The sequence below is a fragment of the Fusarium fujikuroi genome, chromosome FFUJ_chr05 (genome assembly GCF_900079805.1).
Source record: "Fusarium fujikuroi IMI 58289 draft genome, chromosome FFUJ_chr05".
NCBI lineage: Eukaryota > Fungi > Ascomycota > Sordariomycetes > Hypocreales > Nectriaceae > Fusarium > Fusarium fujikuroi.
In genome coordinates this window covers 1895849-1922043 of record NC_036626.1, presented here as the reverse complement: position 1 = coordinate 1922043, position 26195 = coordinate 1895849, and the positions used below count along the sequence as shown (strand labels likewise).

The following is a 26195-nucleotide window of genomic DNA, read 5'->3' as shown; positions in this document are numbered from 1 at the left end:
AACCCTTCCCCCAAATCTTTCTCCTTCTCGAATTCCCCACGGAACCTTGAGGCTTCTAAGGCCAGGTCAAATTCGAGTCGAGCCGAGTCGAGCTGTGTCGGTTGTCGACTCTAGTAAGTAGGTATCGCTATCGACTGTCCTGTCTCTGGGTAGTTGGTAGACGTTCAAAGTTGTTTCCTTTCTTCTAATCGGGTCGTTTGTTTGTGAGTCTCTCATCCTTCCTTTTCCCTTGACCGTTGCTTTACCCTTCTCCGCTTCATGAGTCGAGCGAGCCGCTTTCAAACGCAGGTGGCGATTCATTACCCCATCTAATCGGCCTACACCGTTATTTCTCCTCCGTTGGGCACTCGGGTTTACTGACATGTCCTGCTAGACAATCTTTGTTGCTCCTTGATTCCGCATGTCTTGATATCAAATCATTAATCAACCAACCCCTCCTCTCCCACCGGTGTTTCTCTGCATCCGCTCCGGATTGCAGTCCTGGGAAGAAAGGGCCCCGAAACACCTCCACTTAAGAGCCTCACCAGATTTACGATGGGTGTATCTTCCAGAAAATCTCTTCCACTTCCCGCCCCTACCGAAACCGAGACTAATACCACCCCCACCGATCTCACAACGACGGTGGATGGGGTGAATCCCGGTGACGAGAAGTCCTCCTACTCCATTCCTGAAGACGGAACACCCGTCACCATTGCTACTCGTGGACACAAGGCTAGCAAATCTCAGACCTCATTGCTCATCGAGTACTTCGAAGGCGGCAAGTCAACTGTCGGTTCCACAGGTGAGCGACGTCCTAGTGTCCGTGTCCGCCTTACACCATCCAAGAGAGGCCGTTCCGATCATCATCTTCAAGTTACAGAAACAAAAGGCGCTCGCAACACCTCTGTGACTCGACGGATACCGTTGGGAGATTCTGAGTACTTCGACGGGGACGACGGCAACAGCATGAGCTCCTACGCTTCTGCTACCGAAGAGTCCAACGTCTCGAGAAATCCAATTGACATTGAGATTGATCGTAGCCACACGGGACGACGACGACGACCTGCCAGCCCATTGATCCCTTCGGAGACCTACAACGTCAACGCTTCAGACATATCCGCCATTCCATCTGACAGCTTTCTCGACGGCGACGCCAAGGGCGACAGCCCATCAGCAACCCGAGAGATGGTTGCAGCTGCTGGCGCCGGTGCACTTGCAGGTGCTGCAGTAGATGAGTTGAAGAACCGGAAGAGTCGAAACAGAGACAGGTCAAAGGTGTCAGAATCAAAGTCGTCGAGGGAAAAGTCCACAGCAGAGAGAAAGCGTCGGCCAAAGAGCAGGACCAGCAGCGTTTCTGAGAGGACGGAGGAGCCTATTAAAGCCCATCGCCGTCGCTCTAGCAGAAGTCAACAGGAATCCAATGTGTCAGGACTTGACTCGAATGTCTCAGCTTCTCATTTGGCCCCCAGCCATCGCACCCACGCAACACATTCCTCACGCTCAGATGTCTCTAAATCCTCAATCAACAACCCCAAGCTTCTCGAAACAGTCGAAGACGCCATCCGCCGCTTGATTCTGCCCGAACTCAATGCTCTTAAGCGAGAGACCAGCAAGAGGGAGAGCCGACGCGATTCTTTTACTTCGTCTGCCACATCAATATCTAAGGATGAGTTAACCCCCGACCGCCGGCGGTCGTCAGGTCAACGGAATGAGCCAAAGGATAGACGCAATAGAGAGGCTCGTCATGTCCTCGAAGCTAACTCTGATGTGAGCCATGATTCTATTGAGGATGACTACCAATACGAGAATGAGAATGTTACACCCAAACGAAGTGGTGGCGACATGCTCAAGGCTGCTGCAGCCGGTGCAGCAGCAGCTGGCATTGGCTCATCACTCCTCTCAGACAGTACACAAGGCGACCGAAAGCCGAGAGAAAGACGGCGTCGGAGAGCCGAGTCTGCTCATAGCCGTGCCCTGAGCCGTGACCATCATGCTGATCAGTTCGACGACGATCCCGTGGTTCCTCAGCCACCCATGCCCCTCATGAGTGAAATTAACCCCTCGGAAATGACCAGGACTTCTATACGATCTGCCGATACCGACAGACCTCATTCGGCTAGCGAGGAGATCACGCCTGTTAAGAACATTCCGGGTGGATATGTCTCAGGAACCTCGACGCCTACACCTTCAGCAACTCCCTCTAATCTCGAGACAACGTTATCCACTCAGCACGCCAACGTATCTCATGGTGATTTGACTGCTTTACCGCGCGGTCAGAAGGACTACGTGGAGGAGTATGAACCAGACGAGTATGGCCAGAAACATCCTCTCGAACGACAGGGCCAATACGAAGAGGATGACATCTCTGACAACGACTATCCTGAGGGTGGATATGATAACTCCTATTTCGCTACCCAGGATGTCCCTCCTCCATTAAAGTATGTTCCCTACCAGGCTGGTGCTCGAGGCCTCAGCCCTATTCCCAGTGTTTCTGGCTACACTGAGGGTGGTAGCGAGTATCACCCTCGCAACTCAAGGAGTATGCATTCTACAAGTGATGCTTACTACGAGCGATCTGGGGAACGTCGCAATAGCCAGTCCACACCTTCTCTGAACTCCCTCCAAGAACGAGAAATGGACCAAATGTCACCCCAAAGTTCTGGTGTAGGTTACCGAAACACCACCTACACAGATGACAGCGAGCTGGACAAGGTCGCGTCTGGACAAGCTGTCCGTGGTGTTGGTGCCAACCCCAACCTGGTCCACCCTCCTATGGGGCCCGAATCAGCAGTTGCTTCACTCGTTGAAGGCTCGATGCTTGACCAGTCCATGTTGAGCGGCTCCTACAGCGACTACCCTGGTCCTCGCGACTCGACTCTCTCCTATGATGACCAGTCAAGGACCTATAGCAGCCGTGGTGCGAGCCCCGACAAGAACTACATAGACGGTAGCGAGTTGGAACCCGAGAGGCATGCTACACCTAGTGCCAGATCTCATAACAAGTCACAAGAGTTCACTGAGTATGATCTGGATGAGCATGGCCGAAAGGTGCCCCGAACAAGGTCACCCACCGCGTCAGAAGTCGCCATTGCGACTGGCGCCGTTGCTGCTCTCAAGGCGGCGCAGGGTAAGAAACAAGCAGCCATCGAGGAGCCAGAGGAATACCAAGGCGCTGGCGTCTTCCGTAATAAGTCCTTCAAGGAGCGTACTTTGGAAGGTCATGAGCCTCGTAACACTCCTGCTCACAGCATCGACCGCCTTTCCTATGATGACTCGCCCAAGATGACTGCAAGTGGTCTCCCCGACTTTAACAACCCCATGCCTGAATTTGGCTACATTGATGATGATGTTCACACCAACCCGTCAGTTGTCCAAGAGCGTCTTGATGGCGAACACCACGATGATGCTTCTGAAGGCCGGGCAACACCCACTCCCCGAAATGTTGCCGAGCAACGCGCTGAGAGCGCTACCAGCAGTCACGGACCCGGCGCCGCTCAGTTTGCCGGTGCTGCCGCGCTGGGCGCTGCCGCTGGAATAGCTGCTGCCAATACTCACAGCCGTGAACCCAGCCAAGACCAAGATGAGTGGCAGCGAACCTCTGACGACCGCAAACGAGACACTCTTGTCACCAACCCATACGAGGACACCAGTCCTGTCGCCAACCCTGCCCTGAATGACAACCTCCTGGGGGCCCGTGGGTTTGGAGCTCCTTATCACACCGGAAGCCCTGGCTTTGGCCCCAAGTATGACGAAGGCTATATGTCCAATGGCAATAATCGAACTCCCGATCTCCAGCCCAAGGGCAAGGCTCTTCAGCTGTCTCTGCCGGGATCTCCAAATGATGCTGGCCAGGACCCCTTCTACGCCCCCAAGGATGCTCGTCACCTCAGTGGCATGTCCCAAGGCATGGCGTCACCATTCTACGATGCAGCCACTGGTCAAGGAATTGACCGCATCGAGAACAAGGACATTGTTGCTCTGATGCAGCACCTGATGGTTCGGGATGCTCAGCGCAGTGCCCGCGATACAGAAATCGTTGCACTGCTGATGAACTCTGCCCTTGAGATGCGAACTTCTCTGAACGAGCTTAGAAACCTCGTCCAGGACACTAGCGACGATGTCATTTTCGCAGGTGTTGAGAATACCGAGAAGCTTCAGAAGGCCATCAATGGTCCTCGCCCCTACCCCGGTGCCCGATCGGTTCAAAGCATCTCCCAGGTTGACACTTTCAATGAGGCCGCCGCCAAGAAGAACCTATTCAAGCGAGCTTTCCAAGGCCTAAGCAACAAGGGTACGAGCGACTTTAAGCGTATTGAGGAAATCCTGATGCAGATTCTCGGCGAGGTTGACGAGCTCAAGGGACAGAGCACCGTCCCCCCTGTTTCCACCAGTGGTGGCCGTGGCCCCTCATTTGACAACCTGCAGCCTGAGGGCCATTTCGAGCAAGATCGAGGCTATGAGCCTGAAGGCAACTCGACAATCACCCCCAGCCAGTCTGGTCACTTCTCGCTCTCCCACTCCCGATCTCGGCTTGCCAACGAACGCAAGTTTTCTGATAACCGCATCAGCACTGTTGCTGAGCACGAGGATGAATACGAGCACGCCCACCCTAGCCCGACTGGCGAGCGCAGCAACCCCAATATGCTGACACCAGAGCGATCAGGCTTCCAGCGTGGGAGTTCTGTTCCTCTTGATACGCCCCCTCAACCGTCTGGTGTTACTCAACCAATGAGCAATGAGAACACACCTCGCACAACAGAGAAGCAAAAAAAGCACAAGTCCGGTCTTTCGGGCTGGTTCCCTAAGATTTCCAGATGGTCTGGAACGACAGCCTCAAGCGCTGGCAAAGGCAAGAAGGAAGCCAAGTACGATGATTACCCTCCCTCGCGCTCAGGGTCTAGCCTAGGCGAGTACAACGACGGGGATTACAGTCATGCCCCGTACGCAGAGGACCAGCTACATACTGGATTCTCTCAGCAAGAGCTCGCGTCGGCGCCCAATGCCGGTGACGCCATGCCAGCGCCTCTCCGCCGCGAAATCAACCATACCCCAGGCAATGCACCCAAGTATCAGGTTCACCGAAACTCACTGAACTTACAGCACCCCCAGCCCAGACAGGGCCAGACAGAGCGCTTCCGCAATGCTCTGGAGTTCTCTGCTCAAGAATATAACGTCCCCATGACACCTAGGTCGGCAGATTGGGGTGGCTCGGTTTCGAGCTTGAACCAGATGGCTCAAAACACCAACCGATACAGCCAGGCATCATCGACAGGTGCTCCTCAGGACCCTGCCTACTGGACCACATCCCCAACCGGCCCCCCTCGACCTCCCAAGGAGCCCATCGAGCCCACTGATAGTCCCTCAGCTCTATCTCCCCCCAGGGGTAGCCGCATCTCCAAGTTGGCCAAGGGTAGCCCCGCCCCTCACCCCAGTGATGAGAGCGGATATGCTACTATGAGTGGCACACATGTCAGCCACCTCACAAGCAGCCCCAAGCCTGAGAACCGTAACCTCAATGCTGCTTTGGGTGTTCCTACTCGTCGACCTAGTGGGCCACGAGCCATGACCCCTAAGAGCCCTGAGGATGAAGCTCGTCGACGCAAGCGAGGTAAGTTACATCTGATCCGTATCTAATATTCATGTCTCTAACCTTGGAGAGCAGATACCTTCGGCAGTGTTGCATCCCATAACACGGATGACACGGAGACCTTTTAGAAAGGGGATAACCGTGGCAGCCGTCAACTACCGGGATGCTGATCGATATCTCATCAGAGAATGATACAGTGCTTTGCTTTTTTTGACACCCAACTTGACTCTCCTTCTGGAGGTTCTGGCTGGTGGTCAGTTGTATGAACTTTTTATGGACAAGAAACGGCCTTGACGTGGGTGAATTTGCTATTAGCGAGAAAAAGAAAGGCAGCCTTAGACTGAAGGGGTGGCCAGCTGAAACAGCATCAAGGTGAAGGGCTTAATGAACGAACAACCAAGGAAACGGGGAAGAAGAAAAAAAAAAAATAGGGGATGGAAAGGTGTTGACAAATACCGAAAAAGAAAACAAAGAGAAGAAAAGGTTGCAGGAAAGGGACATATTTGCATACAGGGGCTTTTGCTTCGATTCTTGACGACGACATGACATGGCTTTCTTACTGCAGAGCGATACGTCAATGGTTTGATTTGCGAGCAATGACTTAACTCGGATTGGATATTATGAGCGGAAAGAGGATGGATGCTATGCCAGGATAGCAAAAGTACAAGTACAAGCACAAGCACAGGTGAAAGGACATGATGTGTGTGAACATATTCTCAAGTTAGATAGTTTTGGGGTGGGGGGGGGGGTTTCCTGGTTGTGTTTAGCTTTGTGAGCGTGAGATAGATACCATAACCACCGATATTGGCTGTAATTGGGAATGAAAGGATTTCAATCGATATACACCCAGAGAAATACCACCGCGATGTATTCTGTTCCTTTGCAAGTGAAAAAATGGCTTCTCCAGCCAGCGTTATATAATGATACCCATAGTTTAGGTCTTCGCTATCAGTTAGGCACCTTAGTGATTGCTTGGGTTTGGGAATGATAATGATTGATTAGTCGAGGTTTTAGCGTCCCTGGGTACGGCCCCAGAGTATCCGGGGGAGGGCCTCAAAGTCCGGAGACCGCCAACTGAGGGAGCGTCCCTTGGACTACCTAACTACTTACTAACTTACAGCGATGTTCAATGGACCGCTCCGACTTCGGTGAAGAAGTACCAGTGCATGCAGCTCCCCCAGGTCCGGCGAATAACGATCTTCAAAAAGTTGTATGCGTCAGCATTCAACTTCTGAATCGGGGACTTTTTGACATCTCTTCAATTCGAATGTTTTCATGGCTACAAGATCCTATGATCCCATATTTCCCCCCAATATTTCTTCTTGTCTGAAACAGAAGCTTCGCCATTGTGCGTTGAGCTCGAGCATCAGCTCTTCCAAAAGCTGCTGTTCACTCCTTTGAGGAGATTCATGACAAATAGACTCGCAGGGGTCAAAACACACACGGACAATGGCTGCAGATGTGCAAGGGAAGATCATATTGAATGAGCCAGAACCCATCAAGACAAAGGAAAAGAAGACGAGTAACGTCGGTGGTGGAAGCGGTGCACATGATTACAAAGGCTTTGTAGCGGGTGTCTTCAGCGGCATCGCCAAGCTCTCAGGTATGTGTCCATTGTCATGACATGACGGCTCGAGATGCAAATATTGACAGACTTTTCATAGTTGGCCATCCATTCGACACTATCAAGGTCCGTCTACAAACGACAGACCCAAGTCGCTTCAGTGGCCCTCTGCAATGCGTCACACAGACTATTCGCCATGAGGGCTTTCGCGGGCTCTACAAGGGCGCAACACCGCCTTTGGTTGGATGGATGTTTATGGACTCGGTCATGTTGGGCTCGCTCACCGTCTATCGTCGTCTTCTCTCAGAACATGTCTTCAACGTTGAACCACTAGGAACCGACGTTACGGCATCTTCACCAGGCACAGCCCCAAAGGGTCACACGGCGCTACCCAGCTTCGGCCATGGTATCGCGGGAATATTAGCTGGCTCAACGGTGAGCTTCATTGCTGCACCAGTCGAGCACGTCAAGGCACGGTTGCAGATCCAGTACGCAGCGCAAAAAGCCGACAGATTATACGCCGGGCCGATTGATTGTCTGCGCAAGATCTACCGATACCATGGCATCAAGGGCGTGTATCATGGCCTCTCAGCGACTCTTCTCTTTAGAGGATTCTTCTTCTGCTGGTGGGGCAGTTACGATATTCTATCTCGACAACTACGCGAGAAGACAAACCTCAGTGCACCGGCAGTGAATTTCTGGGCGGGAGGCCTGAGTGCGCAGGTGTTTTGGTTGACCAGTTATCCGAGCGATGTAGTCAAGCAGCGCATCATGACAGATCCGCTGGGAGGCGGGCTAAACGATGGAGTCAGGAGATTTCCTCGTTGGAAGGACGCAGCCGTTGCTGTATACAGGGAGGGAGGTTGGAAGGGATACTGGAGAGGATTTGTTCCATGTTTCCTGAGGGCGTTTCCGGCGAATGCCATGGCGTTGGTTGCTTTTGAGGGTGTCATGAGGTCGCTGCCATGATGAGGTCGCTGCCATGATGAGGCGCGAGCACGAGGATAATACAATGGGATGAAACAAACAAACAGACGGCATCATCTTCAAGTCAGTTCACAAATTCGGCATTCACATCACTCGGTTATTGGGACGAGAGAGAAAATATGAACACCACAAAGATTGCCACATAAAATGGCTGGGTCTATTGGCCGAGTCCTTAAAACTTTTTGTTATCCCCTGTCCCAATTCTCCAATCCATTCCTGCGCCGATGCAATGCAAATTGATTCGATTACTCGTCGTCCTCGTCAGCCTCGTCGTTAACGACGTTGAAGAACTTGAGCTCGTAGACACCTCGGGAGGTGGAGACGACGCGGAGCCAGTCGCGGAGCTGCTGCTTCTTGAGGAACTTCTTGGTCCTGCACACAGTTAGCATCTTGTTGATGTGATGTGCATCCCCGTGCTTCATTTCAGACACGTACAGGTACTTAAGGTAGCGACCAGAGAGCTCGTTGTGAGCGGTGATCTCGATCTTGCCCTCACCGGACTGCTTGACAACAACGTTGTCGCCAAGGTTGTTGGTGCGGCCCTCGACCTTGATACGGTCCTGGAGGAACTTCTCGAAAGCGGAGACGTCGAAGATCTTGTCGCTGGCAGGCTGAGAAGCATCGATGATGTACTGGCGGGATCAGTTAGCGATTGTGTCCCTCGTGGGGGTGCTGTGGCTGTGCCGTGTGAAATCGTCGTCACAGTCACAGTCGCATTCGTAGTGGTCGTCATTGTGCTAAATTTCGATCTGGATCTGAATCTCGCGTACCTTCTTGGTCTGCTTCTGGGCCTTGCCCGACTTCTTCTGTTGAAAAATGACCTTAGCCTACTGCATTCTTATACGGCTCCTCTCCTCGGTGCGATGCGATGCGATGCGGGAGAGGGCCTAACAGCATAGCGGTGTCATGTACGTACTGCCTGAGGAGCCATTGCGAGTGGAATGGAATGGATTTTTGTGTCTGAAAAGGGACTGTGGTGTTTTTTGTCGCAAAGAAGTCTAATCCTGCGCTTGAAGGGGAGAAAGAAGCAAGGTAAAACTCGAGGCCACAGCTCCAAAAGGTAATTCTGTGTGGGTGCAAAAATTAGGGCTCCTCGGATTATTTTTGGTGCGGGTGGAGCGTCATGTGACTTTCATGAGACCAACTACTTACCTTACCTACCTACAGCAGGTAAGGTAAGGTAGACTCGGTGGCTTCATTGATTACCTAGAATTGAGGCAATGAACAAAAACTTTCACTCGGGCTGATCTGAATCAAATTGCCACGTTCAAAGTCTGTATATCAACTTGCCGACCGACCGCATAACACCAAAGTACTCATCACCACGTCCAATCTATGACCCAACTATCTAGGCTTATAGTTCTGTCATGACGCTTAGACTTCTTTAACCAGGGCAGAGAACTTGCGAGACAGAACAAGACCTGACAGAAATGTCTCATACGTCTTCTTTGCATGATAGATTTGAAATCAGTCAAGAGCTGAAGCAAGATAACTAGATACTTGATCATTATGGACTACCTAGGCTGAGTACTTAGGCTCTTAGGTACCTACTAAGGCATACACAGCCTGCGATTGGCTGTGAAACCAGTGTAGGTACCTACCTTAGTAGTTAGACTGACTATCCGAGGACTGTCCAACTCTTGTCAACCACAATCAAGTCCCCCTTTAAACAAAACAGATCCAAGTTCATGGCAGTTAATACGGATGCTGACCTGACCTGACCTGACCTGACGCGCTCAGTCGGTCTTTTGGTTTTTGGCGTGGAGAATAGGATCGAGCAGCTTGGTGAACTTGTCAAGAAGCATGTAGCGATAGCTCATGTAGATATGACTCAATCGCTTGCGCTGTACCTTTTCATCCCCTTCCATATGCTGCGCTGCCGTCTGGGTGTCCTCCGGGAACTCATCGTTCTTGAGGATCGGGTCGAGATCCTTGCGAATAGCCTCGACGAGCATGCCACGCCATTGCATGTAGAGCTCCTGAAGACGCTGCAGCTGCCCAGCCTCGTCACCATCTGCAAGCATCGGAGGATCGCCTTCTTCTTCATACCAATCCTTCTCTTCTTCCTTTTCGACTTTATTATCTTCGCCCTTCTCCTTCTCCTTCTCCGCGTCCTTGTCCTCGTTCTTGACCAGTTCCTCTAGTGATCCAAAGTCCTCCTTGCAGCCCTTTTCGTCGTCGCACTTGTAGACCTTGAACTCTTTAGTGATCACGAAAGCGGGCTTTTCTCCCTTCTCAATAGGAGAATGGCGACCTTTGCTCTTATCATTCCCGATTTTCTCCTTGATCTGTTCTCCAATCTTTCCATAGAGAGCGTCTTCGTACTTCTCAAGGTCGGATTTCTCAGTAGTCTCTTCTTTGGTAGCGTCGGTCTTCTTCTCTTCCTTGTCGTGACACTTTTCGTCTTTGTGTTTGTCCCCCTTCTCCTTCTGCTTCTCCTTCTCCTGCTTCTGCTTCTGCTTGTTCTGCTCCCCGGCATCTTTGGCTTCTGAGCGCTTCTCAGGGTTGTGGCTTGAAGCATGCTTCCTAAAATCCTCTTTGCGAAGAATTTCTTCATGGCTCAAGCCCTGTACCTCTCTCGCCGCCTTTTTCCACTGGGAAAGCTCCTTCTTGGCGTCAAGCAACCATTTTTCTTGTATGCGTGCATAACGATGAGCTCGATCGCTCACCGACTTGATACGTTTTAGAACAATCCGCTTCTCGCCAATGACCTCCCCTGCCTTCGCGCCCTCTTCCGTTACCATGTGGCAGTTCGCCAGGTCGTTTGTCTTTCGTAAATCTGTGGCGTACTGCTCAAGAACTTTTCCCCAGTCATGTGCCGCTTTCCACAACCTCTTACTTTGTTCCTCGAGGTACCGCACTTCCATTTCTTTGTCCTTCAGAAGCAAGTCTTTATCCTTCTCGTCTTTGTGGCGACGGAGCAGCCTAGACTTTTTAGTGGAGCTAACTTCACGATCGAGAGAGTCCCAACCATGTTCGGACCTGTGTGCTTCACCATCAGAAGTATGGGCCTGGTGGTGATGAGAGCCTTTAGTGGTGAAGGCAGGATCGGCTGCAGCGGTTGAAGCTGGCCTGGTCATCGTAACGGTTGTGGTTGTTGTCGTTGCGCGTAGGTTGACAGTCGAAGAAGCCGCTGAGACAGAGGTGCTGCCACTCTCGACTTCGCCAGAAGAGGGCGTAGCAGAAGTGGTGAGAGTAGAAGTTGTAGTGACTACAGCTGGTGGTGCTGGTGGTGCTGGTGTTGATCCTGAAGTGACCAATCCGACTGAGGCTGTCGAGGTCGCGGACGCCTTATTGCCACAGGAGCAGGTGTCACAGGAGCAAGCATCCGGCACAGCAGCGGTGCCGGTGGTGGAGGCTGCTGCTCCAGGAGGGACGGTCCCTTTACCAGGATAAATGGTGGGTATTTCAGCGATTACGCTGTTCAGTCTGGTAGAAGCAGATGCCCATGACTTACGGAAGCTGATGTAGCTGTCCAGGATGGGAACTGCTGCTGATGGCCCAGCGAAGCCCACGAGAAGAATGAGATCAGGACGCATCTCCAAAGCAAAGATTGATCTGGCAAGTTGGGTTGATCAGGTGAAAGGGCTAGCCAGACCCAGCGACAAGACCAGGTGCATCTTATATAGACCGGAAGGGGATTCTCTTTTCGACAAACTTCGACAGAGAGTTTTTGAATCAAAAGCCCCTTTTACAGAGCGTCTGAAGCACTCCGCCACGGATTCTACTCCTCAGTGCTGAAATCAGCATCGTGATCCGCTCACTCAACTGGTGAGGGGTATAGTCGAACCACTTAAACATCTGCCAAGCAAACCCAATTCCAATAATTCCCCGAGTGCGTTGCCAATACAGCCACGGAATGGCTTTAAACAAGTCCACCTGGGCTACATTGCAGCCAAGGTTCTCTCAATTCCGTAAAGCCATCTGAAAAGAGGCAGCAGAAACAGCACTCCGATGACGAGCACATATCTCTTTTCAAGTAAAATGAATCATAAATTGTCGTCAATCTATATGGCAATTATGGCGTGAGAAAACAAGTCTTTCGTGCTTCCAGAGAAATCATATCGTCATGTCAACAAACTCAACAGAAACCTCCCTTGTCGTCACATATATACGTAAAGAATATCATCACACTACAAAGCCCGAAATGAAGGCAATCTGTCCCTTCTCTCGTTCTTGGCTGTTCAAGACTTGCTAAACAGCTTCTTGAATGCACCTTTGATGCCCGATGGCTTCTTATCTTCCTCCCTCATCTGCGCTCTCCGTCGTTCTTCGTGGCGTGCTTTGCGTCGAGAGTCCTCGGTGTCCATCCTGACGTGCTTGACAGGTCGAGGCTCCTGTTCTCTGTCTCTGTCCCTATCTCTCGTCTTACTCTTCTCCCCGTTTCTCTCCCGTTCCCTGTCCCTGTCTCGAGTTGGCTCAGGGGTAGGTTCCTCACGAGGGCGGCGCGAGGACCGAGGACGGGGTTCATCGGTAGAAGGGCGAGTGCGCCTATGACGTGCCGAGGGCCGTTTAGGTGAGTCCTCCAGCGGGGCCTCCCTCGTTCGATCCCTGACAGGTTCGGCGATCACAGGCTCCTCACGTGGCGGTGTGGTACTGCCCAGGATACCCTCCGAGTTCTTGACGGCAAAGAACTTCTTTTCAGGCACGGGAGCGGGCGGGATGGGTTCCTCTCGAGGACGTTCCCTAGGCTCTTCATATCGAGGTCTCTCGGAATGGCTATGCCGGCGCGAGCGGCGATGTCGTCGATCCGGCTCAGGCTCATGCAACGGCTGAGGCTCTGGTTCTGGTTCTGGTTCTGGTTTTGGTTCTTGTTCACGAACAGGCTCTTTACCCTTGCTCTCCTTTTCCTCTCGATATCCTGAAGGTTCACGCCTTGTGCTAGCTTCCTCTCGTGCTCGCCGTTCTGCCCTTTCTGCTTTGCGTTTGTCGTGGGCAGCTTGTTCCTCAGGGGTCCGACGTTTGCGGCCAGAGCTTCCAGAACTATTGTCGGCAGAAAAACCACTGTCTCGTCGTGGTGTTCTAGGTGGGGTGCCTGGAGGACCCGATTCGACCGTATCGGATCGATGGCGTCGATAAGGATGAGTACCAGATGATCGTCGTCTGCGCTCTCGGCCCTCATCCTCCTGGGGCGGGGCACGTGAAGCTGGTTCTTCGGCTCTCCGAGATTCACGTGGCCGTGAGTCCTCGTCTCGGCGATAACCTCTGGTTCTTGGCTCTTCGGGACCGCGAGAGCTCCTGGGTCTAGCATCAGCCTCACCACGTGAGTCGCGAGCTTGCGTTTCATCTTCTTCACGATGGCGTCGATATCGAGACTCGCCTTCGCGGTGAGACAGTCGGCGATGGCGGCCCTCGTCTTCCTCTCGAGGTCGATGAGCTCGCCTCTCGTCGTCGCCACGGTATCTGCGCTCCCTATCCTCCTCACCACGGCTTCCGCCTGAGCGATTCGAGTGATGAGAATGCCGGCGCCTGCGATGTCTATCTCTGTCTCTATCGCTTCGCGACGAGTCAGATTCTCTGCTCCTATCGTCTGCAAACAAGTCAGCATTAGACTTGTGAAGTTCTTCGATATCATCATCAAAGCTCCTCAAAGAAGGAGAAACAGCTGGAAAATTGTAATCATTGGGCTCTGCATCCATTTGATGCTCCAGGTTAGGAAGTCCTCCATTTCTGTGGTAAGTGAAAGGCGAGGGGCTGCCGGGAGGACTGAGGGCCTCTGCAGTTGCATATATGACCACAGCGGCGGCCAGCGTATCCTCAGCACGTCGAATTGAGGTCTTTCGTGTACGCCTTAAGGTACGGGCTCGCTGTAGATCAATCATATCTGCATCTGGAATCACGATGCCAGGACTCGACGATCTCTGGACTTCAGTCTCAACAGTGGAGCCAGCTGAGGGGGCAGCTGGATATGCAGCATCTCGAAGCCCCTCTTCAATCGTGACTGCAGGATGCCTGAGATCGTGCCTCACATGGCCCGTGGACGACTTGCCTTCGGCCCGAAAAGAACGAGGTCGGGGGGCCATTTCACTCCGACCTGCCATCGTTGAAGGATCGCCGTGCAACTCCAAGGATCGATGCGCTGGCGGTAGACGAACTGGCACCTTGGCCGGCTCGCTTTCAGCAAGAGGAGGCTGAGACCGCTGAATAGGCTTGGTGTCTACTGGGCGGCTCGCGGCAGGGATGAAGATGGGATCCTTGGTGTAAACTTCTGTCACGGGACGAACCCTAAGCGATCTTCGTGGCCGCTGCTGTTGTGTCAGGAATGTCCGAGGCGGCTCCGTGCGGGACAGACGCGTCGATCGTGAAGTAGAGCTAGACCTCTTTGGACTCTCTGGTATAGTAGCAACTGCTTTGCCTTTATCACGCGAAGGGATATCAACAACCTTGACAGCCATGTGTTCAGGTCGGACGAGTTCGAGAGGCTTCACCTCGGCGGCTTGCACGGGCTTTGGCTCAGAACCTTGAGTGTCATCCGTATCAGGAGTCTTGACTTCGTGCAACATGTGGTCAGACAAGTCTTGATTGGGGCCCTCCGCTGATGGCAAACGTTGGTCTCGAAGACCAGCGAATATCGTATGGTCATGGTTTGGCTCTTCATCTTGACTTCTCTCGCTCAAAGCCCTGAATTCATCTTCAACTGCCCTCCTTGCCCCTGATGAAGTTGCATAACTGAGAGCCGGCCGCCTCTGAGACTCAGTACCGTGCACTGGTCGATCGCCCTCAAGTTTATCATCAGGCCACTCAGGAATTTCAGGAGTGGTGCTTCGAGTCCCGATAGTTCCGGTCTCTTGTGGCGGCATTACTTCAATATCAGTGCCATCCACTCTAGCATTCTTGTCTTGATTTGTTTCTGCTTCAGGCTGGTGCGGTGCAGAGATTCTGTCGATGCCAATGGGGGAGATTCCTCTAGAGACAGGTAGGTCATCGTCACTCTCGTCATCAGTGGCAGCTGTCGCAGTCGCCTGTCGATCTATTTCGTCATCTTTGGAACTGGTGACAGATCTACTTTCGATTTGAAGTTCATTGTCAGAAGCGGCTGGCAGCTCGACACCCAACACTCTTCCCAAGGATTCGTGCTTATCCTGAAGCCCACGATTTGGGGCTGTAGTAGGAGTCTCTAACATCTTCTCGGAGTCAAGATAGCCGTGGTTTGGCTGGATGGCAGATACAACAGCAGTAGATATTCCGCGGTGTTTCTGTTCATCACCAGTAGCAAAATGGGAATCGTCTTTGCTGGACACTATCTGTGGTAAGGACGGTGGTTCAGTTTTGGCTTCGTTCTCTGTCCCTTCTACCTCGGATTCGCTGTCCGCATCAGAGTGTTCAAGCGGTCTATGCGGGAGTGCGGTACTATCGAGCTGCTCCTCATCCACAGACCCAGGTGAAGAGGACGTGGAGAGATTGACAGATGATTTGGCTCCAGACGATGCCTCACTTTGGGCAGTAATAGCTAGCTCTGGAATGGCGGTCTCAGGTTCCGGGTGCGGAAGACCATGGTGTGGAGAGCTGTGCTGAGCAGAAGAAACCACTCTTTTTTTAATATCTGTAGCCGTCGATAGTGATGAAGTAGAATCAGAAGGGTCCAGCTCCTCAGATTGGTCTATTGCGCGATCTGGACAGGCTTTGGGCTGCTCATCAACGACTGCAAGGTTTAGATCTGTAGGTTCAAGCGGCTCGGATGGTTCATCATCATTAAAAGGCGAGCCACGTCGAGCACCAGTGGTTTGCAACACAGAGTTTGGTTCCAGTTCTGGCGAGTTGACTTTATGGACGATATGAGTTTGGTCTACATCAGACTCGTCATCATCATTCGTGTCCTCGCCCTCGTCATCATCACCAAGAGCAAGCGCATGTGTTCCCACAAGTAGGTCCTCTCTGGGACCATGGGCCCTCAAGCTCGGTGAGTCGTGCTCTGGTTCGGGATCATTTTCGTCAGAATCAGAGACATCATCCCCGATGAGATTGGATGAAACCAAAACTGGTGGAATTGGCTGTCTTTCGATAGCGGACTCGTTCAGTTCCCGAACGGATTCACCCGGCAAACTAATAACAGTTGCTGACTGAGGTTCCGATTTACGGCTGGCTTGAGAATCATCATCATCTGAGTCATCCTCGGAACCGGAGTCGTCAAGATCACTGGTCTCTTTGGCAGCGTCTTCCAATTTGATTGATTCCGAGTGCAAAGCAGCAGCCGACACATCTAGCCCGGGAGAAACCGGCTCAGCCTGAACTTGTCGATCATGGTGACAATCTAGCGAGATCGCCTGGTCGATTGATTTGGGTCTGAAAGCAACACTCCGTTCATCGAGGTTACTGCCTTCATCATCTGAATCTTCGTCTGAAGCTATGGCTCTCTGAGAAATATCAACAGGCTGAGCGTCCGTGGAAGCAGATGGCCGATCTCCAGGTCCGAACTCGAAACCAATAACTTCATCTGGTGAACTGGCGCGTGAGATAGAATCAGAATCTTCAAGCTCTCCAATGGCTGTATCTTCCGTCAGGCCACGTTTGCTGGGCTGTGTGGCATCGCCCAAGATTATGGCATTTTCTTGAGCTTCGGTGGGCTTGGTTAGCTCTGATGGCTCTAATTCTTGGACGTGACTTGGAGTTGCAAGTTTTTGAATTTGTTCCTCCAAATTCGAAACATCGCCGCCCACTGATTCAGCCTCTGAAACATCTGATTCTTCTTCCTCTTGCTCTCCTGGCTCCGCACGCCGCATAGCCGTGTCTTGGGTCAACTCTCGTGACGTTTGCAACACGTTGTCAAAGTCAGTTTCCAGAATTTTGGGCGCATGAGAGGGTGGTTCTGGCGTAGGGACTGATTGTAGCAGCCCCGGCGATGATTTATCGCTTTCTGCTTCGACGAGGCTGGCAAGGTCTTGAGCATCGAGAGGTTCATCGGCGGCGGTGAGTAATGGCACAGGAGTTTCTGAATCCTCATCAAAGATTACCGAAGCTGCCGGGGTTGAAGATGTGCTGCGTGCAACTACGGATGGCAGGTCTGTTTCCATTCTCCTAGATTTCTCATTTTCATCATGAACGTCCTGGGCTGGCTTTGGGTGTGGTTCGTCGACATGCGTCTCGCTCTCAGTCCCAGACTGCTGAGGCTGGGGCTCGGCAATCGAAACTGGGTCATGGAGGCTGATATTTACAGGTCCTTCAGTAGCAAATCCCTGTACGGCGCTCTGTGATTGGTCTGAATGACCCTGTTCGTGTGGAGCATATGGTGCGGAGATTTTAGTGCTGTCATGGGCTTCGGTGGCTGGGGAACTCGCGGCCAGACCGGTATCATCGGTAGCGTCCAGGTCAATAGGCATAGACAGAGACGTCAGACCTGGTTGAGGCACATATCCATGTCCTGAGATCGACTTCTCTTGGACATCATCTAGAATCTCGGCCTTCGATTCTAGGGGTGTGGAGTTATCTTCCGCTGCTGCATTGCTCCTTTTTTCGCCCGAGCTAGGCTCTTGTGGCCCTGGCATCGTGGTTTCTGCAAGAGTTTGGTCATTCTGGTCGCCCGGTGCTACAGCTACCAGTAGCTGGCCGGGGTGGTGAGCGACTGTTTCGAGTGCTGTATTTTCCTCGCTGTGTGGAATCCCTTGATGGTGCTGGATATCGTCTGAATCAAAATCCAAAACGCCATTGCCCCCCTCTTCATTCAACTCTGTGAAAATTCCCAAGTGTTGTGCAAAATCAATAGGGGTATCGTGTAATGAACCATGTTCCTCACCTTTTTTAGCCTGTCTCTTGTTACTTGGAATTGGTCCAAGGGTGTCTTTGCTTTCTTCATCTTCCTTAGCCTTGGCCTCTACCTCGTCTGTGTCCTTGACTGGCTGTTGTCCCTTCTTCTCTGCTTCGGCAGGAGGCTCATCAATAGGCTCGTCTGGTGATTTGACCGTGACGTCTTCGGTTTCCGGAGTCACTTCTTCAGCAGCCCTAGCTTCCTCCTCTAGTGCAAGAGGCTCTTGTGTTTCCGGTTGCATCTCATCCTGAGAGACCTTGGAGTCGTCAGCTGGCTTGCTATCACTTGAAACTGCATCCCCGGTTGCTGCAGGTATTTGTTCTTGGGCCGTTATCGCCTCTGGCGCAGCTGTATCCTCTGGCTTGGGAGGCTCTTCGACAGTTCCGCCGTCGGTAATCTGGTTGGTGTCTTCCTGCGCATTTGCGGCTGCGGCTGCGGGATGTTCTTCTGCTGTTTTGCCATCTTGGTCAGGCTTTTCTTCAAGGGCTGAGGGGTCTTCAAGTTGCTTGTCCTCGACAGGCGTGGCCTCTTCCTCTGGTTTGCTGTCAGCGGTTTCAGAGACTTTCTCTGGCTCGTCAGGAGCTGCCAGGGCCTCCTCGGCCCGTTGATCTTCAGGTACTGCTTTCTCCTCGGCTGGCTTGATCTCACCCTCCGTCCCTGCTTCCGCCTCTGCCTTACTCTCCCGGGAAGAAGATTCTGTAACTGGCTCGGCTTCTCGAGATTCAACAACGGCAGTAGGCTCCTCCGCTGGCATCTCCTTAGGGGGCTCTTCTTCCTTGGGTTCGTCACCAGTAGATACTTCTGCGGCCAACTTGGTATCCGAGAGGTCAGCTTTTTCTTCTGACTTGTCGTCTAAAATTTCATTGTCGATTGCTTCGGCAGCTTCCACTGGTTTGTCGTCAGCAGTAAGGGTGTCTACAGCTGACACATCCCCAGCATGATTGGTTTCCTCCTTGGTTCCGTCTTCAGCCTCCGGGGCGCTTACTCCTGGTTCCTCTTCAGAGATTTGAGTAACTGCATCCATCGCTGGTTCCACCGGCTTATCGTCAGGTGCCTCATTCGGTAGATCGGCTGCAGTATCTGAGGAGTTGTCCTTGTCATTATGACCAACAGCAGCTTCAGTTGCCTCCACAGGCTGTTCTCCCTCAATTGTTGCGTTGTTCTCCACTCCGACCGGCTCAAGCGCCTCATGCCCTGTTTCTGTTTCTGTTCCTGCTTCCGCTTCCGCTTCCTTCTTGTCAGAAGCTTCAGAGGCCCCCTCTGTTCCGTTGCCGTTTGCAAGTGTTTCTACAGCTGGTGTTTCTTCAGAGGTCCTGTCTTCTCCTTCTTCTAGTCGATTTGGCACAGTCTCATCTGTTGTTCCTGTCTCACCAGCTGCAACTGTGACCTCCTTAGGATCGTTCCCGGAGACACTGGTATCATCAACTGCATGTTGTGAAGGTTGTAGCACATCCTGTTCTTTGTCGTTCGAGGCAAATTCATCTTGGTCTGGGTTGCCGACGGAGGGCGTTGATTCATTCTCCACCTTCTCGTTTGTACTTGATATCTCTTCAACCGGGTCGGTCTTCTCTTCAGGAACCGGGTTTTCAGATGCTGATGGCTCTTCCTTGGAGATCGAAGTGTTTTCGACTGATGTCGTGTCGTCTTCTGCTGGGGTTGCTGGTATTCGAGTCTCGTTTTCGTTTTCGTTGGGTATACTTTCGCTGATGCCCTCCGCCTCTTTAGTAGCTTCAGTACCACTTGTGGATATCTCTTGTGTGACTTCGTCGACATCTTCCTTTGGAGTAATCTCTGCCTCAAGGCTCCGGGTTTCGCCGTCCTCAATGTTGACTTCAGCCTTCGCCTCATCAAAATCGGACATGCTAGGAGCGCTAGGATCCTTGTGATTTTCCTCGGGATCTCCCTTGGCGTCGGTTTCGTTGGGCGTCTCTAATTCGGGAGGTCTATCTGAAGCAGCCTCAGAAGTATTTCCCTCTTGGGGACTCAGCTCTTCTGACTTTTCTCCTAGAGTTTCTGCATTGACCTCAGGCACTTCAATCGTTTCATCCGCTGTCTTTGGCGCTTTCTCAGCGACTACATCGGACGATTCCTTTTCAGTATCATCTGTTGGTTTCTCTTCTGACAGTGGTTCAGTCGCATCACCAGTGGGAGTGTCCGGTTCATCGGCTTCCTTGGTAGAGGTGTCTAGAACAGGAGATTCATCCTCCGGCTCTGTGGGTAGGGGTTCAATAACTTCTCCTTCAGTCACCACTGGCTTGTCCATTTCGACTGGTGCTGGCTCTTGCACAACGGGTTCGGCAATCAAGTCACTTTTCGTATCCATGCCATCCTCAGGTGGCTGCGTTGTCACTTCGGGAAGATTAGCACTGTTGTCTGCTTCCTTAGACGCAGCTTCAGGCTCGCTCTTTTCCGCCGAGCTGTCGCCCTTCGCCTCCGTAACTGCATCTTCAGGCTCAACGTCCTTTACTACGGCATTCGTATCAGGACTGACAGTTGATGCGGGTTCTGCAGCCTCTTCTGGATCTTCTGGATCTTCTGTAGTAGCATCAGGTTGTTCGTGCCCTTCTTCCCGTGGCTTCGATGACTCTTCCTGGGTCTCCCCAATCTCGCTAGCCTTGGACTCAGCTGGATCCAATTTCCTATCCGGAATATCATCACTGGAGCTTCCGTTTTCTGGTGTCACTTCAGCTCGGCCCGTCGTGAGATCAACAGCAACTGGCTCACCGCTCTCAGGTTTGTCAGAGTTTTCGTCTTGAGAAGCTTCGGCTGGCGTGGTTTCGGCAATAGGCACAGTTTCAGGCTTCGATTCATCATCAATCGAGCTGGTTTCGGTCGGTTTACTATTCTTGCTCTCTGTGTCTGAACCGTCGAGTTCTCTATTGCTGGGATCGTCTGTAGGTGCGTCTTTTGTGGGCTCAGCATCAAGCTCGGCTTTTTGTGGTTCCTCCTTTGTAGAGGCATCTTCAGCTTCAGGCAAGATCATGGAGCCGTTTTCTACATCACTTCCAGCTTTCTCGGTCGTATCAATAGCCTCCTCACTCTTTCCTGTAGATTCTGTTGTGGTTGCAACGACAGTTGCCTCAGCCTCATTGGCCGTTTCCTCTCCAGAATCCGCCGGCTTCACAATCTCGGTTTCGCCGCTGCCTTCTGCCTCGATAGTTTCATGATTTGCCTCTTGATCGTCGGCAACCATAAGCTCACGTGAGTCTTCTGGAGAGGCTTTGGGTTCAGTCTTGGTCTCAGGAGGAATTTCATGAGGTTGGATGGGGGATTCAACTTCAGCTTTGCTGACAGTTTCAGGCTCAGTAACACTGTCGAACCCAGGCTCTGTAGACGACACAGGATTTACATCCTCCTCAGTCACAGGGTCATTCGAAGATCCGACTTCTGCTTCAACGGAGTCAGCTTTGGCGGCAGCAGACTCAACAGCAGGCTCCGGCTCCGGCTCCGGCTGGGGTGTTGCGACGCCACTCTTCCCGCCTTTCTTCTTCTTTTTCTTCTTCGCGGCCGTGGTAGTTGTGTCTTCAACAGCTGCTGCATCTTCTGTCGGCTTTGTTGCCTTAGAGGCTTCTTCTTTGGATATTTCCTCCTTGGGCGGTTCATCCTGAGTGATTTCTGCTTCTAGCCCAAGTACTTCAGATGGTTTGGCATCAGTCACTTGGTCCTCTTCACGAGGCTTGTCTTCTGGTATTGGAGTTTCCTTGTCATTCGGCAAGGCAACTTCCGTCTCAGGAGACGAGTCATTTCCGTCAGAGGACTTCTCCGTATCAACAGGAACCACTGGAACTTCCGTTTCAACAGGCTTATCATCAACATCAATAGCTGTTGTTATATCGGTGCCTTCCTTGTCGCCAGGCGCTATTTCATCTGACTTGACAGGCTCCTCGTTATCTCCAGCGTTCTCCGGCGATAGTGTTTCCTCGGGAATAGACTCGTCCTTCTCACCCGCAACAGCCTCGCTCGCCATTTGGGCTACTGGATCTCCAGCTGGTGTTTCTTTCACTGCAGCATCGACTCCTGCTTCTACAGGGTTTGTGTCTCCTGGTTTCAAATCGTCTTCTGATTCGGCGGTCGGTTTCGTTGCAGCAACTACAGCTTCATCTCCAGCGGAAGCATCGGATTCCAAAGCTGCTACGGAAGTGGCATCTTCATTCCCCTCTATAGCGTTGTGTTCACTAGAATCGTTCATTGTCCCAGAGGTCTCAGCTGCTTCTACAGGCTTACCATCCTCGTCAGCGCTGGCAGCTTCAGGGGCAGTCTCTTCCGTAGGCAGCGCAGGAGTAGGACCTGGATCTGGTCCCTCCTCTTCGGCTGAAGCTTCCCCTGTGCGATTTATCTCAGAATCTGAGGGCGGAAGCGGAAGCGAAGATGATGTCTCGTTTGCAGGCTGGGCTTCAACCTCGGGTTGCAAGGCTTGGTTCTCTGCTGGAATTTCGCTTGCTTCAGGCTTTGAGTCTCCTTCAGTTGTTGATTCTTTAGCAGGTGCCAGATCTTCGGAAGAGGAGGGTGTGTCTTCTGCAGGTCCATGTTCTATTTCGGATTCCGCAACTTTTTCTCCTGTCGGGCTCTCATCGGTGTGCTTTGAGTTCTGCTCAGGGTTCGCTTCTTCTGCTTGGATCTCTTCCGTGAGCTTTGGTTCTTCGTCTGAACCTCCGACTACAAGATTTACTTCTTCCTCTGCAGACTTGACTTCTTCCGCAACCGTCACCTCTTCTGTTGAGGTGTCCTCTTTAGGTTTTAGATCTTCCACAGGAGCTTCTTCTGCAGACTTGGCTTCTTCTGTTGAGATCTCCTCTGTTGGTTTTGGATCTTCCACTGAAGCTTCATCTCGAGGTTTTACTTCCTCCGTGGGGGGGGCCTCTTCTGCAGACTTCGCTTCTGCTGTCGAGGTTTCTTCTATTGGTGTTGGCTCACTGACTTGTGTTTCTTCTTTAGGGTTCGAATCCTCCGCTGGAGCTTCACCTTTAGGCTTCACTTCTTCTGATGGTGCAACCTCTTCTGCGGTCTTCGCATCCCCAGAAGGCTCAGGCTCCTCTCCGAACTTCGCTCCTTGAACCAGTGCCACCTGTTCTAGGGAGGAGGGGGTCTCATCAGCAAGTTTGGAATCAATTCCAAGTTCAGCGTCGTTGTTCTTCTCGGCCGGATCAGCTGTGCTGCTTTTCTTCCCTTGTTCATCCTCTGTGGTTTTTGGTGAGTCAGGCGTATCGTCCTTGGAATTGTTCGCGTCTTTCGATGAATGTGAGTGCCTGGACTTGTGATGATGAGATTTTTCGGCTTTTGCAGCTGCCTTCTTCTTCTCCTCTCTCTCTTTCTCTTTCTTTTCCTTCTCTCTCTTCTTCTTCTTCTGACTTTTATTCAGAGGCTTTATTTCGACGGCAGCTGTAAGCTTGTCATCACCATCGCCATCCTTCTCCGACGTCCCGGATGTTTCTGGCTCAACTGAAGTTTGGTCCTTAGCTGGAGACTCTTCACCGGTAGGAGCCTCCTCTGTGGAAGGCGTTTCCTCAGTCGCCAGAAAATCTTCCTTGGGGGGTTCCGTTACAGGCGAGTCTTCTGTAGCCTTCTCTGCTAGTGCGGGCTCTTCGGAAGCTTCCTCTGGAGTATGTGCATCTTCTTTGACTAATACTTCGCCTGCCGTAGGAGCATCATCCCCTGGTGTATCAATCGCAGGGTTTTTGGGCTCGGGGGTATCAACTGCGGACTTCTCACTCGAAATGCCTTCTTCGCTTGCCGGTTCATCATTTGGCGTATCGTCTGAGGGGCCTTCTGGATGGGGCGCCTCTCCCTCGTCCTTGAGTGCGCCTTCTTGGGCTGGAGCTTCCTCTTTGACGGGTGTCTCTTCAGCCTCAGCAGCTGATATTTCGGTCGAAGGAGGGTCCTCCCGTTGGGATGCCTCCTCAGGGGATGTTTGTTCCTTGGGTGTTTCTTTGCCGTCAGTGTCCTTGGGTGCCTCCTCCTTCTCCTCGTTCTTCTTCGACGCCATATCTTCTGATGTTGTCTCTGTCTCGGTAACCTCTTGTCCTACAGCTGGTGAGTCTTCGTTATTGGCCGTGTCCTGTGTTCCAGTCAATTCAGGTCCTTCAGTCTCCTCCTTTGCTTCCTCCTCTACCTTCCCCGCCTCCTTGCTCTCCTCGACAGTTGGAGGTGGGGGAACTGGCACAGGAGGAGGAACTGGAAGAGACTTGGACTCCTTTTCCTTCTTCTTGCTCTTCTTGCTCTTCTTCTTGCCGGACGTTGTGGCTGCTGGGGATTCATCATCTGCTGGAGTTGGCGCTGGAGCTGGGGCTGTTGGAGCTGCTGGAGGGTCTGGTGCTGGAGGTGGCACAAAGGCAGCTTCTGCAGCGGCCTTCTCTTTTTGCTTTTTCAACTTCTTCTTGTCTTTCTTTGAAAGTGGCTGTGATGGTGTAGGTGCTGTAGGCACTCTCATTAGTGATTGTTGTGTGTATCCACCTATAGGTCGTTTAGTAAAGAAGGGTCAAGGAAAGAAGACGATTAGCAATAAGCCCAACTCACCTTCATATTCATCCTTTCCAGGATCATCCTCCGCATCTGAAAATTCGGGTCTGGAGTATTGGACATTTGAGAAATCGGAGAACTGTACATGCCCCCAATCAATTTGTGTCCTACTACCAGGGTAATAGTTGTAGCCGTAGCCGTAACTCATACTTTCTCTACCTTGTCCGCACCTGACATCACGAAAAGATCTCAATGACAAAAATCCGGGGAGCAACTCTATTATCTTGCTTCTTGCAGCACGCCAGTCAGGCGATCGGGTAGCTACAGTAATGCCAACAAGTATTAGATCTCTCGAGGCCCTGAAGTTGTTAAGCCTCCTACCTACCTAGGAAGTATGGGTCGGGGGGGTATCATGCGGCGCACTGCAGGGCGCGACAGCTCAGCAACAGAAAAACAATTATGGCAGATACGTCTATTGGACGGCGCCAGAAAACAGAAGGGTTGTGAGCTCAGTAACTTTGATTTGCGAAATGCAAGCCTCGGATCATAACGGGCGAACGGGTGGGAGGTCCGGAGAGGTCATTCACGAGAGGTATTCTTGAGGCGAACGATGGATGGGTCCATTTCTCTCAAGGCAGGACTGCTGGAGAAAAAAGCATGCAGGCCTGAAAAAACCCAGTCTGATTGCCCAGTCCCCTGCTTGCGATGGGCCACAGGCGCCCAAACCCCAAGGATTACAGCGACTGCTGCATCGTGCCCATGCGCAATTGGCCCATGCAGAGCCAGCGCTGGCTGGCGCCACGTCGCTGGGGCGGTTGGGCAACGTAGGTTGGGTTCCATGGATGTGAATATCGGTACAGTAAGGCGGGCCTAACGGGGCGGGCCATCAGAGGACTCGACGAGGTTGAACAGAACAATGATGCATTGATTTGACCTACTTGACCAAGTGTAGATGAGGCCTATCGCGGCCCAATAATAAGGTACTGTACCCAGGCTCGGATAGCAGAATCAGTACGGACCTGCATGGACGGGCCGCTGCCAGCATGACAATCGAGCACCCTTGAGCCAAGCGGCACGAGTGACAGACAATCATGATGCGATGCGATGCGTGCCAGGCAAGCAGGCAAGATAGCAATTGGGCAATAACTAGCAGACCAGCTTTGTGCAACACTGGTCAACCTGCCCTGCCTGGTAGCATGGCGGATATCAGAGCCTTCAGAGCCCGTTGTCATCCACCGTCAGCTACAAAGTCGTCTGGACCGGTTTCAATATCGAAGGTTGTCCGGACCCGCCATCCCCACGCCAAAGGCCGCTCCTAGCAGGCGGATCCCGGTACGGGCCTCCTCTCCATGGCGGACAACATCTCAAAACCTTGGATGGCTCGGCAGGTCGATCGATGGTGGATGGCTGCAACTGAGCGGTTTAGTTGCTTCAGATGTGCAACGTGGCTCGCGTCTGAAGCTTCTTCTGGCAGACCCATTATGCATCTCGATATCGGAAGCCCTCGGGCCTCAGATGTAGGCCATTCCCCCTCGGTAGGGGGGCAGTTCATGTCAATCATTGTCAATACTCAGCATTTCCAGAAACGACCTGGCTGCAACGCATAACTCTCGATGAGATGGCGCCCAACCCATCTCACACCTTCTTCTGACTGGCTCCTCGGCGTCAGGCTGCTCGAGCCTGATAGCATCATGACATCCACCCCCTCCGCCATTATGCCGTTGTGACCGTTGAGCAACGTTGCCGTCGACGTTGTGGGCGTCGCGTGAGCTGAACTTGAGGTGTAGAGACAGTAACATTATCAATTTGTCCACGCCCATGCCCTGTGTCTCAAATAGAGAGGTCCACTTCCCAACACGGAACTCTTGTTCTTGCGTCCC

At 52.3% G+C, this 26195-nt stretch overlaps 5 protein-coding genes; 2 read left to right on the top strand and 3 right to left on the bottom strand.

The window, feature by feature from the left end:
- Positions 1 to 534: 534 nt before the first annotated feature.
- Positions 535 to 5694, top strand: FFUJ_07368 (uncharacterized protein; the record flags this gene model as incomplete). XM_023577612.1 has 2 exons in its annotated part: positions 535 to 5587; positions 5642 to 5694. 2 exons carry the CDS (start codon positions 535 to 537, stop codon positions 5692 to 5694), a joined length of 5106 nt encoding a protein of 1701 aa, XP_023430656.1.
- Positions 5695 to 7015: 1321 nt separating this feature from the next.
- FFUJ_07367 (related to carrier protein YMC1, mitochondrial) lies at positions 7016 to 8099 on the top strand (the record flags this gene model as incomplete). XM_023577611.1 has 2 exons in its annotated part: positions 7016 to 7169; positions 7231 to 8099. 2 exons carry the CDS (start codon positions 7016 to 7018, stop codon positions 8097 to 8099), a joined length of 1023 nt encoding a protein of 340 aa, XP_023430655.1.
- A 263-nt stretch (positions 8100 to 8362) lies between these two features.
- Positions 8363 to 9048, bottom strand: FFUJ_07366 (probable ribosomal protein L22; the record flags this gene model as incomplete). XM_023577610.1 has 4 exons in its annotated part: positions 8363 to 8489; positions 8553 to 8749; positions 8888 to 8923; positions 9034 to 9048. 4 exons carry the CDS (start codon positions 9046 to 9048, stop codon positions 8363 to 8365), a joined length of 375 nt encoding a protein of 124 aa, XP_023431433.1.
- Positions 9049 to 9853: 805 nt separating this feature from the next.
- Positions 9854 to 11656, bottom strand: FFUJ_07365 (uncharacterized protein; the record flags this gene model as incomplete). The annotated part of the gene is made up of 1 exon (XM_023577609.1): positions 9854 to 11656. The coding sequence occupies one exon, from the start codon at positions 11654 to 11656 to the stop codon at positions 9854 to 9856; it is 1803 nt and encodes a 600-aa protein (XP_023431432.1).
- Positions 11657 to 12301: 645 nt separating this feature from the next.
- On the bottom strand, positions 12302 to 24523 carry FFUJ_07364 (uncharacterized protein; the record flags this gene model as incomplete). XM_023577608.1 has 4 exons in its annotated part: positions 12302 to 14058; positions 14152 to 23914; positions 23969 to 24309; positions 24373 to 24523. The coding sequence occupies 4 exons, from the start codon at positions 24521 to 24523 to the stop codon at positions 12302 to 12304; spliced, it is 12012 nt and encodes a 4003-aa protein (XP_023430654.1).
- Between the last annotated feature and the right edge of the window lie 1672 nt (positions 24524 to 26195).